The 17,432-nt window shown below is 41.2% G+C and overlaps 1 protein-coding gene across 1 annotated transcript in view; it reads left to right on the top strand.

The window, feature by feature from the left end:
• The window catches only part of SHISA8 (shisa family member 8), a 1,285,711-nt gene that overhangs the window by 1,243,644 nt on the left and 24,635 nt on the right, over positions 1 to 17,432 (top strand). The window contains exon 5 of the mRNA XM_044075429.1: positions 11,952 to 12,101. Within this exon, the coding sequence (XP_043931364.1) occupies positions 11,952 to 12,101 (150 nt within the window). The remainder of the gene's footprint in view (positions 1 to 11,951; positions 12,102 to 17,432) is intronic.

Raw genomic sequence — 17,432 nt, 5'->3', positions numbered from 1 at the left:
ACTAGAAAATCAAATATTTTACAAGGGACAGAGTAAAAATATGAGGCAAAATCAGGGACATTCTGTGAAATCAGGGACATTTGGGAGGTATGGAAAGGTGCAATCTAAAGTTACTTGGATATTTCGTTCATGACCAGCTGCACAATCTTCTGTAATCTGATTTAGTTGTACACCCTTTAAATTATATGATGTTTCACTCACTGCGCTTCCTCTGTCTTGGCAAGCTAAAAGAAATGTTCCACCTCCTGACAGGCCATCTGTGTTATTGCTTTGATACATCTGGTGGGTTTAGTTGCTACTTAGAAACTTCAGAGGAGTAACAGAAACTAGCTACACAATCACTCAGTTACTGCTATCAAATCTACACTGTATACCATATTCCAAACCTCCAGCCATACCACTCAGCTGCTATGATTAAATATAGCACTGTGATTTTGGTCCTCAGATTTAGTCTTGCTCCTCCTACATTTACTGATGTTCCTTATAAAGTCAGACCTATTTGTGGCTACATACTTTATTATATAAATAAATAATCCTAAACAAAGGTTTTCTATCACTTACTATGTAGGGCCTAGTATATAAACACCTTCCATTGCGAAATAAATGCTCTTCTTTATGACCCTTGCTGTGATTTTTAAAGGTCAGTGCGATGGTTTTTAATATTCTGTGGTTGAGAGATATGCCTTCAACAGTGCACATTTCTATGAATACTCTATTTTCTATGCTAAAGTGGACTGACTTCCTTAGGCCTGTGTGATATATAAGCCAGGAAATGAAGCAGCTGAGTTGGCTTCAGCATCTCCAGATATAAGAAAAATGAGTATCTCGGTGGAACAGGAATAGAGCTTCTTAAATATGTAAGAAAAGGCAACATATTTCTGTCATACTTGTTAGACAGATTGCAGTGCAGGAAAGTGAATGTATGGCAGTAGTGAATAACTGACTAGTACTATGGCTGGATGTGTAGCTTAAGACAGTAGGAGTGTCACTAGCAAATAATTGACTAGTACTATGGGTGGATGTGTATTTGAAGACAACAGGATTGTCACTAGTGAATAGCTTACTAGTACTATGGCTGGATGTATAGTTTAAGACAGTGGGAGTGTCACTAGTGAATAGCTTACTAGTACTATGGCTGGATGTATAGTTTAAGACAGTGGGAGTGTCACTAGTGAATAGCTTACTAGTACTATGGCTGGATGTATAGTTTAAGACAGTGGGAGTGTCACTAGTGAATAGCTTACTAGTACTATGGCTGGATGTATAGTTTAAGACAGTGGGAGTGTCACTAGTGAATAGCTTACTAGTACTATGGCTGGATGTATAGTTTAAGACAGTGGGAGTGTCACTAGTGAATAGCTTACTAGTACTATGGCTGGATGTATAGTTTAAGACAGTGGGAGTGTCACTAGTGAATAGCTTACTAGTACTATGGCTGGATGTATAGTTTAAGACAGTGGGAGTGTCACTAGTGAATAGCTTACTAGTACTATGGCTGGATGTATAGTTTAAGACAGTGGGAGTGTCACTAGTGAATAGCTTACTAGTACTATGGCTGGATGTATAGTTTAAGACAGTGGGAGTGTCACTAGTGAATAGCTTACTAGTACTATGGCTGGATGTATAGTTTAAGACAGTGGGAGTGTAGGTAGGGAAGGAAGTAATGGCACTAGTAATTTGCTGGTGGAAGGAATGGGGAGTAAATATCAACTGAGAACAAGATTTAATGGTATATGGACATTAGTTTAGGGGTTGTGGCATAACTTGTTTGACTTTTAACAGTGGAATAATGTATACAGAAAGTAAGGTATGAAGTTCAGGAATAAGTGGATGGCTCCTCATAAAGTAAGTCATGGAATCATGGGGCAGGAAGCTAAGTCTGCCCCAAACCTGGTCTATGCTATCAAATAGCCAGTAGTTAGGTGTTTGTTTCCAGGACTATAAGCTTATATGTCAGGGCAACTGAAGACATCAGAGACTAGAAAGAGGCCTGTTTTGTGAGAGAGTTAAGAATATGTTAGAAAAGGCTTGATAGTACTGCAGGAAAACCAAAAGAGAGGCAGTGAAGTAATTAGTCTGTTAATGTCCTCTGGCCTAAAATGAGCTAGATGGTAATTTTGGGTGGTTCCTTCATCTCTACAATAGAAACTTCAATCTTTTTGTAGTAGGATGGTATGTCATCATTCATCATCACTGTCATCATCAATCCCCTTTTTCTCATTATCTACATTGGGTCAGAGTGCTGAATCAACTGCCACCATTTTCTTGATTCAGTGCTACTCTCTTACCTTCTTCCATGGTCATGCCTGACTGTTGCAGATCTTTTTTCACACAATGCATCCATTCATCTCTTTTCTAGATGCCCTTGTTTCCTCTTGCCTTCTTCCTGTTTCTCCCAAATCTTCTTCACCAGATTGTCCTCTGCTTTCTTACACATGTGCCCAAACCACCATAATCTGTTGTCTTTGACCTTCTCTGTAATTGGAGCTACTTTCACTTCTGCTCTTATGTCCTCATTTCTTCATCTGTCTCACAGTATGCATCCTACCACCCATCTCAGGCATTCAGCTTCATCACCTCTAGCTTCTGTAATTGCTCTGCCTTCACTGTCCAGGTTTGTATACCATACAGTAGTACTGGTTGCACTGCTGTTTTGTACAAATTACTTTTCAGCTTTTTCGGTGTTCTGTCACAAACTGTCCATGATACCCTGTGCTTCACTGATTCTTGCTTTGACGTCCTCATTCAGACTTCCATTTTCGTCCACCATGTCTCCCAGATATTTGAATCCATTCACATTTGCACTATTTCCCTTCTAACTCAATTTCAGCTTCAGTCATAGGACAATCATTTTGTTTTGCTCTGAAATGAGATGAAATATTTAATGGAACTACATCTGCTGTAGGTTTGATTCTCAATAATATCAAGACAAAAAAAAACAGTATTTCCTGCAGTTTCTAAAGTGATTATAAGCCCTACCGAAAGGCTCCTGCAATGAGCTCAGTGAGTGGGAGAATATGTCAGCCTCTTACACCATCCAAATAATTACTATTACAAGGACCTTCCAAATGCAACAGAGGGAAACAGAACTCAATAACATCTCCACAACCACTGACATATTTAAGCCCTACACCAGATTAAGCTACACATATCCCAATGTTTAGTAGTGATGTATTGTACTAATCACTTAACAAGCTTTTACTCCACTATAGTGGCATATCCCTATACAATAATAAATGGAAAACATTAATGTTTCCTTTCTGCAGTCTAGGTAACAATTAATCAGTAAGCATATTGCACAGTAATTCATGTCACTCCTAATAACATAAAATGAATACACAGGCTTCTAACAGTTAACACAGATTTTGTTCATTATCAGTACATTTAAAATCTACTGCAATTATTATTATTTGCAAATGTGCTATGACACTGCCAGCTCAGCTATCTGGAATTTTGTAAATAATAAAGTCATTTGTGAATATCAACATGATTCATATGCTTGTCTTACAAATGTAAGAGAACTATATGTCATGTGTATATTAACCTATTGGTGTAGAAGTGTGTGTTGAACAAGGTTTGTACAGTACTGAGCTTCAAGGATGTGTCCAAAGTGTACGCTACTGGAAAACAACATAAATGTATATAAACTGTGTACCTGTGCAAATATATGTTTTAATAGTAGAAGCTGGAACATACAAACTTCAAGAAAATGAGTTGAAACTAAAGTGTTTTACGATTGTGTTATCTCTCAGTTTCAGTGAAGGGAACACAATGTCTAGAGCTAGAGGTTTTTCTGTTGTCTTGAAGAGAAGTAATTACTAGGTCTAAAATGTAAAAGTGTTCAATTGTATTATGACTTCCAGTTCTCAGCAAACACCTGAGAGATGTGTTTTTTAACACAGAAATGTTAGTTTTGTTAGCCTGGGAACTGAAGACAGGTGACAAAGAGTGATGTCATCCAAGCTGACCAGCAGTAATGTTTGAGATTTATTTAAGAACTCTCTCAGGGAGAGACTTGGCACTTTTTGTTTTGTCTTGGACCTAGCAAGAACATCCACACATCTGTATTTGCCTTGCTCTGTAAGTAAGACTTAGGGCATATTATCTCTCTTGGATATACATAGGAATATAGTAAAGACTACTTTAGATGTTTTCTGTATTTATTTGAGACTGTCCTGCAATGTTGTTTTAAAATATTTCCTGTGATTCTGAACTCTGCAATCACTGTGTTCTTTGAGTATTGTCTTGTTCTTTTATTATTCATTATTAAATATATTTAAACCTATCTTTGTGGCTGATATTTATGAAACATATTTAAACTCTTAGAGTACTTGCATATGTATTTGGTGACAATGTACAGGCCACTCCTAAATAGATTTACATGTCTTGGTCACACTTACCATTTGGATAATAGTAACATTACACAGTAGGATTGGTCAATGTTTGTAAAGGCTTTAAGTAGCTGATAAAGAGGGGTTGGTGGCAGTGATAACTACCTTATAGTCTGGGCAGAAGGGGGCATAACTAGTAAACCTGTGCCAGCCTTCCCCGGGTGTGTGTGTGTGTGTGTGTGTGTGTGTGTGTGTGTGTGTGTGTGTGTGTGTGTGTGTGTGTGTGTGTGTGTGTGTGTGTGTTTGTATATAAATCAAATGTCAAAGGGTGTGTGTGTGTCAGCTACTTCAGCAGGGACATGAAGCCCTGGTTGGACAGAGAGGGTGCTGGAGGATTTGGCTTGACCCCTGAGCTGAGATCTTCACCCTATAGCTGTGCCAGTGGGGGGGGTCTTATTGGGGGTCCGGAGAAAGAGGGAGAAACCATCCCCAGAATGACTATGATCTCTGTGTACTCGTAAGGGAAATTGTACTTTACTGTGTGAATACTTGTCATGCTTCCATTGTATACATCCCTCACTGTTGCCATGGTGAGGACTGAGGCTCCTTGATTACTGGGCCAGTGCAGGGACATCACATGCGCAGTTCAGTAAAGTAACCAAAATATTTCAAATATCACCCTCAGGAGTCTATACAAGATGAAGGAGAGGGTAGGGCATTTGATCTTTCAGGTTAAAGTTGTAAAGTCCAGAAATCTTTTTGGTCAGAGATCATTTTTTTCTTCAAATTGGTCCAAGTGCTTTGAGAGGTACATTTGAAAAGGAAAGTTGAAGTCTAGGACAGGTCTAATAAGGGCGTAAAGAGGAACTAAGACTACCTGGAACCAATAAAGATACCCTCACCAATCAGCCAAGAAAGGTAAAAGGACTTTCACAAACAACAAAGACATAGTGATCAAAAGAAAGATACTTAAAAAACACAGGCACCTGTGTCCCAGATAATTGTATCTGTCTTGAGAGGGGTGTCAGGAATGTGGTATGAGTAGGGAGTGTTGATTTGCAAATGTAACTATACTGCATTTTTGCCAGTTTTTGCTTTTAAGATGAGCCTTTGAATGAAAAAAAAACAAACATTGATCTGGTCCAGGCCTTGCTGGAATATTTGAGTGTCTGGCGAGGTGTGGGGGGGGGTACTGTATTCAGTTTTCAGCTGTCATTAAACATATTTTGCCTCAGTTCCTTAACATCTGCTTTTATTTCTGAGAAGCAGTCCTTGAAATGGAGAAACTCTGGAATCCTTGTACCAGAAAGACAGCTAATTGTGACTCTTTCCTTCTTCAGTTCAGTGAGTGCAATTCAAGTGTCCCTAACCATGGAACCAATAATGAGGATTTTGTGACTCTCCGTCAGGCCAAATGTACCTTAAGGGAGCAGGTTTGCAATTCTGGTGATTCATAGTAGATGCATGTGAGTGATTAGGTGTGGATAAAAATATATGTAAATTCTGGGGTGGTTAACTTTTGCTACACGAATGCCTGGGAGACTTAGGTAGAGATTTTGTAATCACCTCATCACATGCTGATATGGAGTTATGCTGATCCTTACTGAGGCTGAGGTTATGTGTTGTGGACAGATGTGCCTCCAAACTTAAGAAGTATTTGCATCTCTAGCAAATGAAATCAGAATGGCCAAGTCATAAAGAGTTGCCAGTAAACATGAAGCAGTTGCTACACTACCTTAAATCTCCTTTAGCTAACTATCAGGAAAATAAAGTGGTATGAGGAGGTCGGAAATCTTTGATGACAAAAGCTAAGTGTGATATTAAGTGCTGTGTACAATCAATCGGGGAAGAATAGAAGCTAGGCTTGTGGTTGAAAGTCCTGCAATAACTACAGAATAGCTAATACATTGATGCAGCTATTTGAGGTCAGTATAAATTGCTAGACAAATGCAACTTGCTGCAGCAAACAACAATAATGCAAGTTTAGCTATTTTTGAAAGAGTTCAGAATGCTTGGTGCTACTATCTGACTTGAATGTAAATGACTAGACAAATGCAGTTATCAACAGTAAATGAATTAGGTACTCCAGATGACACACTTATTAAGCACAACAAATAGGTATGCTTGGTTAATAGTATATAATGATCTAGAGCAAAGTCACTGTCTACTACTAAATGATGAATGAAAATGCCAGTTGAACAGAGCAAATATGTTCGACAAGGTAATGAACAAAAATGCCTGATGAATGCAACAAGAAGACGCTAACACAACAAATGTGCTTCAAGCAAAGTCCAAAACAGATATTTATGAGAGTGCTTACTTATAACTTATTTCAAGTTATGGTCAATGCCAATAAGCGACTTAAGGAGAATATGGTGCAGTACATAATACACTGTAAATATGCAACTAAAATCAAATCCTTTTTTGAGTGTGGCACTATGCAATGTATGACACAACTGGTTATAAGACTCAAATCAGTTCCAGTCCAAGATGAAACACAATGAGTCTATGATGCAAATAACTGACACTGTGCTGGTAAAGATTACAGTACAGTGCAGTATAAAGGCTGCCATAAGAAGAGCTCTAAGTCAAGGTGAGCTGTCAGGCAATAAAATGCACAGTAAAACAAAATGCCATGCAAACAAGCCAAGACAAAAAAGAACAATGTCACACAAATGAGTTAAGAAAAAAAACAACCTTACCTTGTAGTTAACAATAACCACACAGAATATTATATTCTTAAAGTAGCAGAAAGTATTCTAAGAAGTAAGCCAACACAGGAATGGAAAAAGGACATTCTGACGATAGGGATGACTGCAATTAGGGATACAGACAATAGGCAAGAGGGGGCTGGAATTTATTGGAGAAAACTGGCAAAGGAACCAAGGTATTGGGAGCAAATAATTAGATAGGGAAAGGTAATAGATTGGGAAGAGGCTAAGAATTTATTTGGACTGCAGGCTAGAGATTGCCTTCCCTATCAAGGATTGATATCAGAGTATCAGCAAAGAGAAAGAAATAGGGGGGTCCTAAATGAAAGACAAAGACTGGTAGAGTTTATAGTAGAATCTAGAACAGAAGCTGCTCTTAAAAAGAAATAATTAGTTGAGCATATAAAATATTCCATGAAAACTTTAAGAATCAATCAGAGTATGTTACAAAGGAAAAGAAACAAAAAATATAGCCTCAGGCAATAAAACAACCAGAGCAAAAAGAAGCAAATGAGAAAAAACACCATAGCACTGGATGTAACACAGCAGAATATCCAATTTATTGTAGGTAAGCGCTTTCAAGGGTTCACCTCTTCATCAGACTTAGATAAAAATGACTTAAAACAACCACATTAAATAGCACTCCAATTGACATTAATTACTTCAATTAAAAAAATTAAATTATTTAAAGCCATATTTAACATTTTTAAACAACACAGCATACATACACTAAAAACAATAGTGTCTCAACTGTCACTCTTTCAGGAAAGGTTTAATGGAGACCATATATTTCAAACCATGCACTTTATCAGTGCGCAGTAACATAATCCATTTTTGTTCAGCTGCCTCAGTAATATTCCTCATGTGCTAATGAGGAGCTTTGTTTGATATAGATAGGTAGTTTGTTCCAGAGTACAGGAAGTCTCTGGGACAGGAATCTATCCCTCCAGCATGTCTGTCTTGATAAATTCCAGAAAACACCAATTATGATGTGTCATTACAAGGTAATACTCCAGGAAATTAATACCCCAAAACTGCTATAGCTATAAATTGCAGAAAAAGAGACTTAACTCATAAAGAGTTCAGTAGGTTAGGTCTAAATCACCATCACATATGCTCCTTCGGGAGCACTTTTGAATCTCGAATTCCTGAAAACTCGAACCTCATATGGTCGAGCCCATATGATCAATTTTTTCAGAAACTCAAAATTCTAAAGTGTAAAAAAAAACACTTTAATTTAATATAATGTGCACCCTCCCTACTTAAATATACCATCTCCGTGATTGCACTATAGCAAGGAAACGGGAAATCTCCCATTCTTCACTTCTGCATATAGCACGGAACAGGAGATTTCCCTTTTCCCCATTGTAGAGCGATCTCGGAGTTGATATATTTAAGTAGGGAGGTGCAGGGAGCTTGCCCCTCTGCAGAAACAAAGTGGCTGAGTGTTTTTTTTAAACTTTACTTCGGAATTTCGAGTTTCTGAAAACTCAATCATATGGTCTTCAGGAATTTGAGATTCTGGTGTCATTCTAAGGGGATCCAGTATCTACTTGGGACGACATGATCGACAGACCATGATACTTTGCCAGAGATGGCCTGCACCTGTCACCCCTAGGATTCCGGATACTGGCTAAGGCTCTTGCTGTCCCTATAGTGCCTTTTTTAGGCAAGGTTCAAGTGACAAATTCGCCACCGTAACAGGAACAGGCAAGCATAAACTGAGAGTAATGCTACTCAGTGCTAGAAGTCTAAATCTCAAAATGCACTCCCTCGATGCACTCCTTAAAATGGAGAACATAGATATCTGTGCAGTGATTGAGACCTGGTTCAAGGCTCCAGAGAGCACCCCCTGCATTACAAAGCTATAACTCACACCACACTTTTCGGCCACCTAACCTAGACCGGAACACCAAAGACGGAGGTCTGTCCATATTCATTAAGGATATCCACACCTCCAGGCAAATTGCTCAGCATAATGGATTTGAGGTGTCCAAGTGCAACTAACTCTGGGCAAGACTGCAATCTGAATTGTAACTTGCTACAGATCCCCCACCATGCCCCAGGATTCCCACTGCTCTTTTCTTGATATACTGAAAATTATTAGGGTTCAACCAAGCACCCTAATAATGGGCGATTTCAGCTACCCCACCATTAACTGGGAAAACTACTCATGTACCAACTCCTTCGCTCAACGCTTTCTGGAATTCATAAATTTCAACTTATCCACACCCCCACCAGGGGCAACAATATCCTAGACCTAGTCATTACCAACGAGTGACTGGTGTTCCACACCTGAAGTTAACTCCTCGTTGGTCAGATCTGACCATAAGCTAATCACCCTAGATATACACATCCTGCCCCCCCCCCCCCATTAAGGAAACCACTGTAAAAAATTTCTCCAAAGCCAACTTCATACTTCTTAAGACAGAAGTGGTGAACTTAATGGCACCCATGCAGATGGGCAATACAGTTACAACTGCTGAATCCTACACATATGCACTCTATAAACACTTACATGAGTGCATGGATCGTGCTATCCCAAACAGAACCAATATGCTATCCTCCAAAAAAAGGAAGCCAATCTGGTGGTCCCCTGCCATAAACAAACTCTACAACAGAAGGAAGAAACTGTTGCAAAAGAGAGTAAAATCCCATGAGTGGAGGAGTTCCCTGGTCAGCCTCAGTAAGAAGCTGAAATCCCTTATAAAATCCTTCAAAGCTAGCTACGAAAACAAAATTGCCACTGATTCTAGAGACAACCACAAAGCATTCTATAGCTATGTCAAGAATCTCAATGGCAACACCCGATCTGCTCTGAGTTACAGCACAACGGCACAAAAATTACAGAACCAACTGATATTGCCAACATCCTGGCAGATAGGTTCAGTGCTAACTTTACCCCCTTCTCACCCCCTAAAGGGCCCATATCTATACAGCAAGAATGCAGAGTCCCTGTAATCACAACTACGCAGGTAAAAGCTGCACTCTCTAAAGCCAGAAACACAGCATCCATAGGACCAGACAACATCCCAGGCTGCGTTTTACATGAACTTCAGAATAAACTGGCTCCCCACCTAAGCACCATGTTCAGTCATAGTCTCACATCAAGCTTTGTGCCCACTGAATGGCACGCAGCAACACTTATCCCACTCCACAAAGGGGGAGCCACCACTGATCCCGGGAACTATTGCCCTATTAGCCTGATGAGCCTGATCTGTAAGGCTATGGAACGTATCATCATGGAACTCATAAACAAAGACATTGGTAACCTCCAAACTCTGGACCCCACCCAGTTCGGGTTTGTGAAAGGCAGATCATGCCTCCTGAACCTGATAGACTTCTTTGAGGCAGTCACCAAAGCCGTAGATGAGGGTAAGGTGGTTCACACAGCCTATCTTGACCTCGCCAAGGCTTTCGACACCATCCCCCATTCTGGAATTATAGCTAAACTCACTAAACTAGGTATAAATCCCTACGTCACAAGATGGGTTGCCAATTGGCTCACTGACAGAACCCACGCTGTAAAAGCTGCAGACTCCAAATCTGACTTCAAACCAGTAACAAGTGGAGTACCACAGGGTTCAATCCTGGGACCTCTCCTGTTTTGTATCTACTTCTCTGAAGTACAGGCTAACACAGAAGGCCTTTGGCTAACAGAGTTCACAGATGACTGCAAACTAGGAGCCATAGTTGAGTCCCCAAATGATGTGGACATCCTACAGTAGGGCCTCAGTGAGACAGATGCCTGGTGTCAGAGCCATGGCCTCAAGCTCAATGCCAAAAATGCATTGTCATCGCCTTTGGTAAAAACTCTGTACCCATGAACTACCACAAAGACGGCAGTCTACTTAACGTCGAATGTGTGATACGAGACCTTGGGACACAGGTGAACACTAGTCTCTCCTTTGATAATCACATCACTGCAGTAGTCAGGAAATCCATCTATGTGGCACACCTCATCACAAAAGGGTTCTCATCCAGGGAAAAAGAGGTCATTGTTCCCCTCTACTCGACACTCATTAGACCCATTATAGAGTACAACGCCCTTTTGGAATGTACCTCACAAGGCATCTGCAGCAGCTGGAAAGGCCACAGAAGTACCTCACAAAGAGGATTACTGGCCTAAAACAGATGCCCTACACTGACCGTCTCAAAAAGCTCCAGCTTTACTCCATAGCATATCGCCTACTCCGAGGTGATCTCTGGCTAACATATAAAGCTATGTCAAACTCAGAGCTGCTGGACATGCTACACCTAAAGAAATCCCAATCCCTCTGAGCTACATGTTCTAGGGACCTAAACCTTGTCACCACAGTAAACATAACATGCTGGAGGGATATATTCCTGTCCCAGAGATTTCCCATACTCTGGAGCAAGCTACCCATCTTTGTCAAGCAAAGTTCCTCATTAGCACTCTTCAAGAAAAATCTTGATGAGTGGATGGGAAATAGAAAATACACCCCGGCGATCACTTCTGTGGTTCTGCTCGACAGGGGCACAGGAAAATAAATTTCTTGGGTAGCATAAGCCAGGGAACCTTCTTGGCTAGGCTTACTTAGGCCCTTGGGCCGACAGCCTAGTACCTACCTATGAACCGATAAATCTATGAAGTGAATCCGCTCCTTCATATAGTTGTACCAAAGTATTGGTTATAATGTTGTTGTGAATGTGAGACATTTTTGAATCATTTTAATAAATCAGTTTTGTTATTCATTTTTTTTAATTTAGGAAGAGGGTTGCATGTCTTAACATTAGCAAGAATTACTTACATTGTGCAAAAAAAAAAAAAAATACGCCAAAGACAGAAAAAGAAAGAGAGAAAGAATAACTGATTTGTTTAATGTTCTAATGTTATTTATTTCTTGATTTATTGTCCTAATGTTTTTATTTCTTGATTTATTTACAGATCACACACATCTGAACAATGCAGGAGTCACATCTCCCATCCTCCCCCAGACTGGAATGCCTCATTCTCACAGTAATATCGCCCAGCTCACTCCTACGCTTTCTCTACAAGCACCAGAGTACACCAAGTATAGTACCCTCAAGGCAGTAGGTAAGCGAAGGTAAACGTGGGGCTTAACTGAAAGGGAAAGGAGTGAAATACACATTGCAGTTTTACTGATCGTGCTTGGTAAAATGGAGTATTATCTGTAATGATATTAGTAAGGAGGCATTCACAAGGCAGCAGTAGTTTAATGTACAATGCAGTGGTACTGTGGTTTCTAGGACACAATATGACAGGTACAGTGTTGTACCTTTTCAAGTACAGTGTAACAAGAAGCAGTTCCAAGTATTTGCTTAGTTAAGTATATTGTTCTTTCAGTTGCAAAGCATAGTCATGGTTTATGCACTTCTGGTTTTGAGGGTAGTGAAACAATAACATATCAAGAGCCTCCATGGATTAAATGTTCATAGGACCATAGAATCATAGGAAGTTACTTGGCTATTGGCCCTGAGGCCTTTATAAGCCTAGCCAAGAGTTTAGCCCATGCATAGACAAATCAGCACCTGATGCCCCTGTCCAGCAGAGACACGGGTGGAATCCCAGGGATGTATTTTCTATTTCCCATTCAGTTACCAAGATTGCGCTTAAAAAGGGGTAAAGAAATACTCTGCTTGACATGGAGAGGGAGTCTATTACATAGATGGGGGAGTCTCTGCGACACAAATCTGTCCTGCCAGCAAGTCCTATTGATGTCACAGACCAGGATGAGGCCATGTGTGCAGGTTACTCGAGTGGAGCTTGACTTGCGGATATGTTTACGTGAATGTGAAAATAAAATAAAGGAAATCAAACTAAAACACAGGTGTTTAGTAACAATTGTTAATAAATAGGTCTTAAAATACTGGTAATCTCTTGAAGTGAATGAAAATCATTAAAATGAAAAATTATTCAGTGTAAAGATAATAAAGGAAAATGTTACTTTAGTTGGTTTTCTCTTCTATTAATGCATTTTGCTCCTGTCATTTTTTTTAAATGTGATGATTTAATAAAGATGTTTAAAAATGCTAATAATCCAGAGTAAAGGAAACTTGGCATTTAATTAAATAAACATTGTGATGACATGACAGCTTTTTCTTAGAAATAACAATAAGCAGGTCTTCTTTGTGATAGAAAGATATTTTCTGCACACACGTACTAAGCAACACAGACATCAGCTTTGCAAAATAAGATAAATTACGTATTTGGAAAATTCATAGTACTAGAGGACAGTATACTGTTTATAGGTTAGCACCTCACTGTCCTGTAAGTAATGACAAACGTAGGTTTTACTTTATCAGATGTGGCACTATTGTTTTATATGGCACTATAGTATCATTTATTGATAATTGTACCTTTCAGCTGTCCAGATTTTTGCCTCATATTATTGGTCCATTTTTCATAAAATTGTGGTTTTCTGGCAAATTATTTGCAAATCATTAAAGACTGAAGTTAGAAAATAATGATAGATGTTTGAGTTTCAGACTTTATATCCTTCAGAAAATCCATGCTAATGCACAACCTGTTATTCTATCAACTTTCTAAGTTTGTAAGAGCAATATTTAAAAATTGTCCTTATTCATGGCTTTGTCCAAATTTCTTGCTGTAAGAGGTTGAGCGGTATGTTGATGATGGCCTTTCTGTGTCTTGTGAGACAATAAAGTTTGCATCAGAAAATCAGTCAGTGGTTGAAATGCAGTGCCTACTGTGACTGTAAAGTCTGGTTTTTGACTGTCAGACTCTGTTACAGTTTGTGCAGGTGTAATTGATGCCTGGCTGTGTAGGCATCAAGCTGTCCTCTGCTGTCTGAGCTCTCACTTCTCCTCCCACAGCTCTTCTCTCTTCTTCTCGCTTGTCTGGGTACCTGTCTTGATGGCCAGTCCCAAATTGATGCAGCCTGTGGCTATGGCTTCCCAGTCTGTTGGACTGATGTCGCTTGCCTTCATGTCACACTTGCAGACATCTCTTAAGCATAGAGCGGGTCTTCCTATGGGTCTGGAGCCAGTGGCAAGCTTGCCATATGGAAGGCCTTTGGTGATTTGATTGTCCTGTATACAGTTGACATGACCAAGCCAGCACAAGCACCTTTGGGAGAGCAGGGCAAACATGCTTGATATCCCTTCCTGCTCTAGGATGTTCTAGTTTGGGATGCAGTCCTGCCAGGTGATGCCCAGGATCCTTCTAAGTCAGTGTAGATGAAATGCGTTGAGTCTGCTTTCTTTGTAGGAGTACAGGGTCCATGTTTCACTACCATAGGGCAGCATGCTAAGCACAAATGCTTGGTACACCTGCATCTTAGTGTTAAGGGTACGTTTGGAGTTCTGCCGGACCCTCGCTGTTAGGCGTGCCATTCCTGTTGCTGCCTTACCAATCCAGGTATTCAGCTCACCATCCAGGAAGAGGTTGCTGGCAATAGTGGAGCCTGGTTAAATGAAGTCCTTCACCATCTCAAGAGTGTGATCGCTGATGAAGATGTGGGGGGTGCTGCTGACATCCTGCCCCATGATGTTGGTCTTCTTCAGGCTGATTGTGAGGCCGAACTCTCTGCAAGCACCAGCGAAGAAGCTTATGAGGTGTTATAGTGCTTCCTCAGTGTGAGCAGTCAGGGCAGTGTCATCTGCAAACAGTATTTCTCTGATTAGTACTGTCTACACCTTGGTCTTCCCTTGAAGGCATGCAAGGTTGAATAGATTACCAATGCTTCTAGTGAGGAGGTATGCACCATCTTCAGACTTGTTAAAGGTATGGGATAGTAACAGATAGAAAATGGTACCAAAAAGTGTCAGAACAAGTACACACCCTTGCTTCACTCCACTCCTGATTGAGAAAGGGCCCGAGAAGGACCCATCATAGTGTATGATACCTTGCATGTCCTCTTGGAAGGATGTAATCATCCTCAGAAGTTTGGGGGGCATCCAATTCTCTGTATCAGGGTGAAGAGGTCTTTCCTGCTGACCAAGTCGAATGCCTTAGTTAGATCAATGAAGGTGATGTACAATGATTTCCTTTGCTTGTGGCACTTTTATTGCAGCTGCCTTAGTGAGAATACCATGTCGATCATAGACCTTCCCACTCTGAATCCACACTGCACCTCAGGGTAAATACTTTCCACGATTGATTGCAGCCTGTTCAGAAGTGCATATGTGAAGGCCTTCCCAACAATGCTGAGGAGGGATATTCCACAGTAGCTGTTGCAGTCAGTTCCATCTCGTTTGTTCTTATACAGCGTGATGATGTTGGCATCACACATATCCTGAGGCACTGTTCCTTCCTGCCAACACTGTAGCAGGAGATCGTGCAGGTGTCAAGGAGAACACACTTCTTGCCGACCTTGATGACCTCTGGGGGAATGCTATCCTTTCCTGGAACTATACCGCAGGAAAGGGAGCTGATGGCTTTGCTGAACTCTTCTTTGAACAGAGAGTGAATCATCAAGCTCTTCCATGATATGGAGGGTGGTTGTGTTTGAACTGCTGTGTCATCGACAATGGCCTCCTTTGATTAGAGCTCCTGGTAATGCTCTGCCTATCTCTCCATTTGTTTGCCTCGGTCTGTAATGACTTCACCTGAGGCAGACTTTAGGGGAGTAATCTTGACTGTACTGGGGCCAAAAGCTTTCTTCATGCCCTCATACATGGTGTGGGTGTTGCCACACTCAGCAGCGAGTTGGATGCTATGACAGAGATTCAGCCAGTAGTTGTTGACACACTGTCGAGTGATCTGATGGGCATCATTTATGGCCTTCCTGAGTGCAGCTAGAGTCACCTCTGAAGGCTTCCTCTTGTAGTTGAGCAGTGTGGCTTGCTTGGCTGTGAGTGCTGGTTGAATCTCAGAGATTCCTGCTTCAAACCAGTGTAGGTTCTACCCCTCTCTTTTACTGAAGGTATCCATGGCAGAGTTGTAGATGGTGTCATGGATATGGTTCCACCTCACTTCAGCACTACTTTGTGGGCAGTCCTTGAGGACCTATGCAATGCTATTGGCAAACTACTTGTGCAGGTCTGGCATTGATGTCCTGGCAATGTTGATACAAGGCTGTGGTTTCTGCTTTGAGTAGTAGATTCATTTGGGCTGGAGACATAGCTTGTTGCCAACCAGAGAGTTATCAATGTCACAGTCAGCACTGTGATAACTGTGGGTGACAAGGACAGTTTAGCAAGCATCTTCTAGTGATGACAAGATCCAGCTGATGCCAGTGATGGGATGTCAGGTGTTGCCAGGATGCTCTGTGGTTAGCCTTGGTGACAGAGAATGTGTTGGTCATGCAGAGGTTGTGGTAACAGCATAACTTTAGCAATCTCTGTCCATTCTCATTCAGCTTGCCAACATCAAGCTGTCCAGTGCTGCTGGGCTAGGAAACATGGTCAGTTCCAACTTGGGCACTGAGGTCACCAACCATGAGCAGGTGTTCTGTGGTAGGTATCCCTCTGATAGTGGTCTCAAGCTTTGTCTCAGCTGAGGAGCAGAGTGTGGGAGTATAAAAGCTCAGGATGGTCACTGTTCCTGAAGATGTTGAGTGCCAGAGAGAGAGAGAGGATTCAGCTGTGCCTTTTGGTGGCAGTTCAGTTGAGCACAACTGTGAATTTCTCACAGAAAAACCAACACCATGCAATCGCTGAACCTCTGGTTCCATCACCTGCCAGAAGAATCTGCAGTCCTGTTCTCTGGGGCTATCATTTGCTGGGAGTCTGGTCTCTTGTAGCACAACAATATCAATGTGGAGCTTTTTGAGTTCATGATCAATGATGGCTGTTTTCCTAGAGATGTCAGCCTGGTGAAGATCATCAGAGAGGCCGGGGCATAATGTCCTGATATTTCAGCTTGCCAGTTGCAATATTGGTAGTTTACTTTTCTTTTTTCATTGTCTGGTGCAGGATTTTACAATCTGTTTTTAAATATTTACCTTAGCTCCAAGAACCCATTGAAGCAGACAGACTGTGGTGGGTCAGCATCTTACTGGCTGGGGGCTGCCCAGCTTGAGGTCGGCGATAAATGAGCAGTGGGACTGCAGTTGTCCCTTCCACCACTGGAGAAAGCCCATAGTGCCCAAGCTTATGCCAATCACTCTGGACTTATAACTTATAACTGCTGTCTCCCATGTTGTTTCTGACTCTGTAAGCAGTAGCACTGAAGTGAACTCTGCAGGACGCAAACCTGGGCATAGTGTATAGAGATCCTGAGATGCCCAGTCAACAGGATCCCCCTCTCAGCCTCCCCTGATATGGTCCAAAGGAATGTAGAGGTTTAGTAATCACTGCATGACTACTATCTGGTTCACTAGACAAGGCTAACCACAGAGCATCCTGGCAACACCTGGCATCCCATCACTGGCATTAGCTGGATCTTGTCATCACTATTGTGTCCACAGCAGCACCTTCTCATGGGGCCCTCTGCTTTCACAGA

Source organism: Protopterus annectens, chromosome 1.part1 (genome assembly GCF_019279795.1).
Source record: "Protopterus annectens isolate FY-2018-M chromosome 1.part1, PAN1.0, whole genome shotgun sequence".
Classification (NCBI taxonomy): Eukaryota; Metazoa; Chordata; order Ceratodontiformes; family Protopteridae; genus Protopterus; species Protopterus annectens.
Note: the sequence above shows the minus strand (reverse complement) of the source record. Positions and strands in the feature narration are given on the sequence as shown.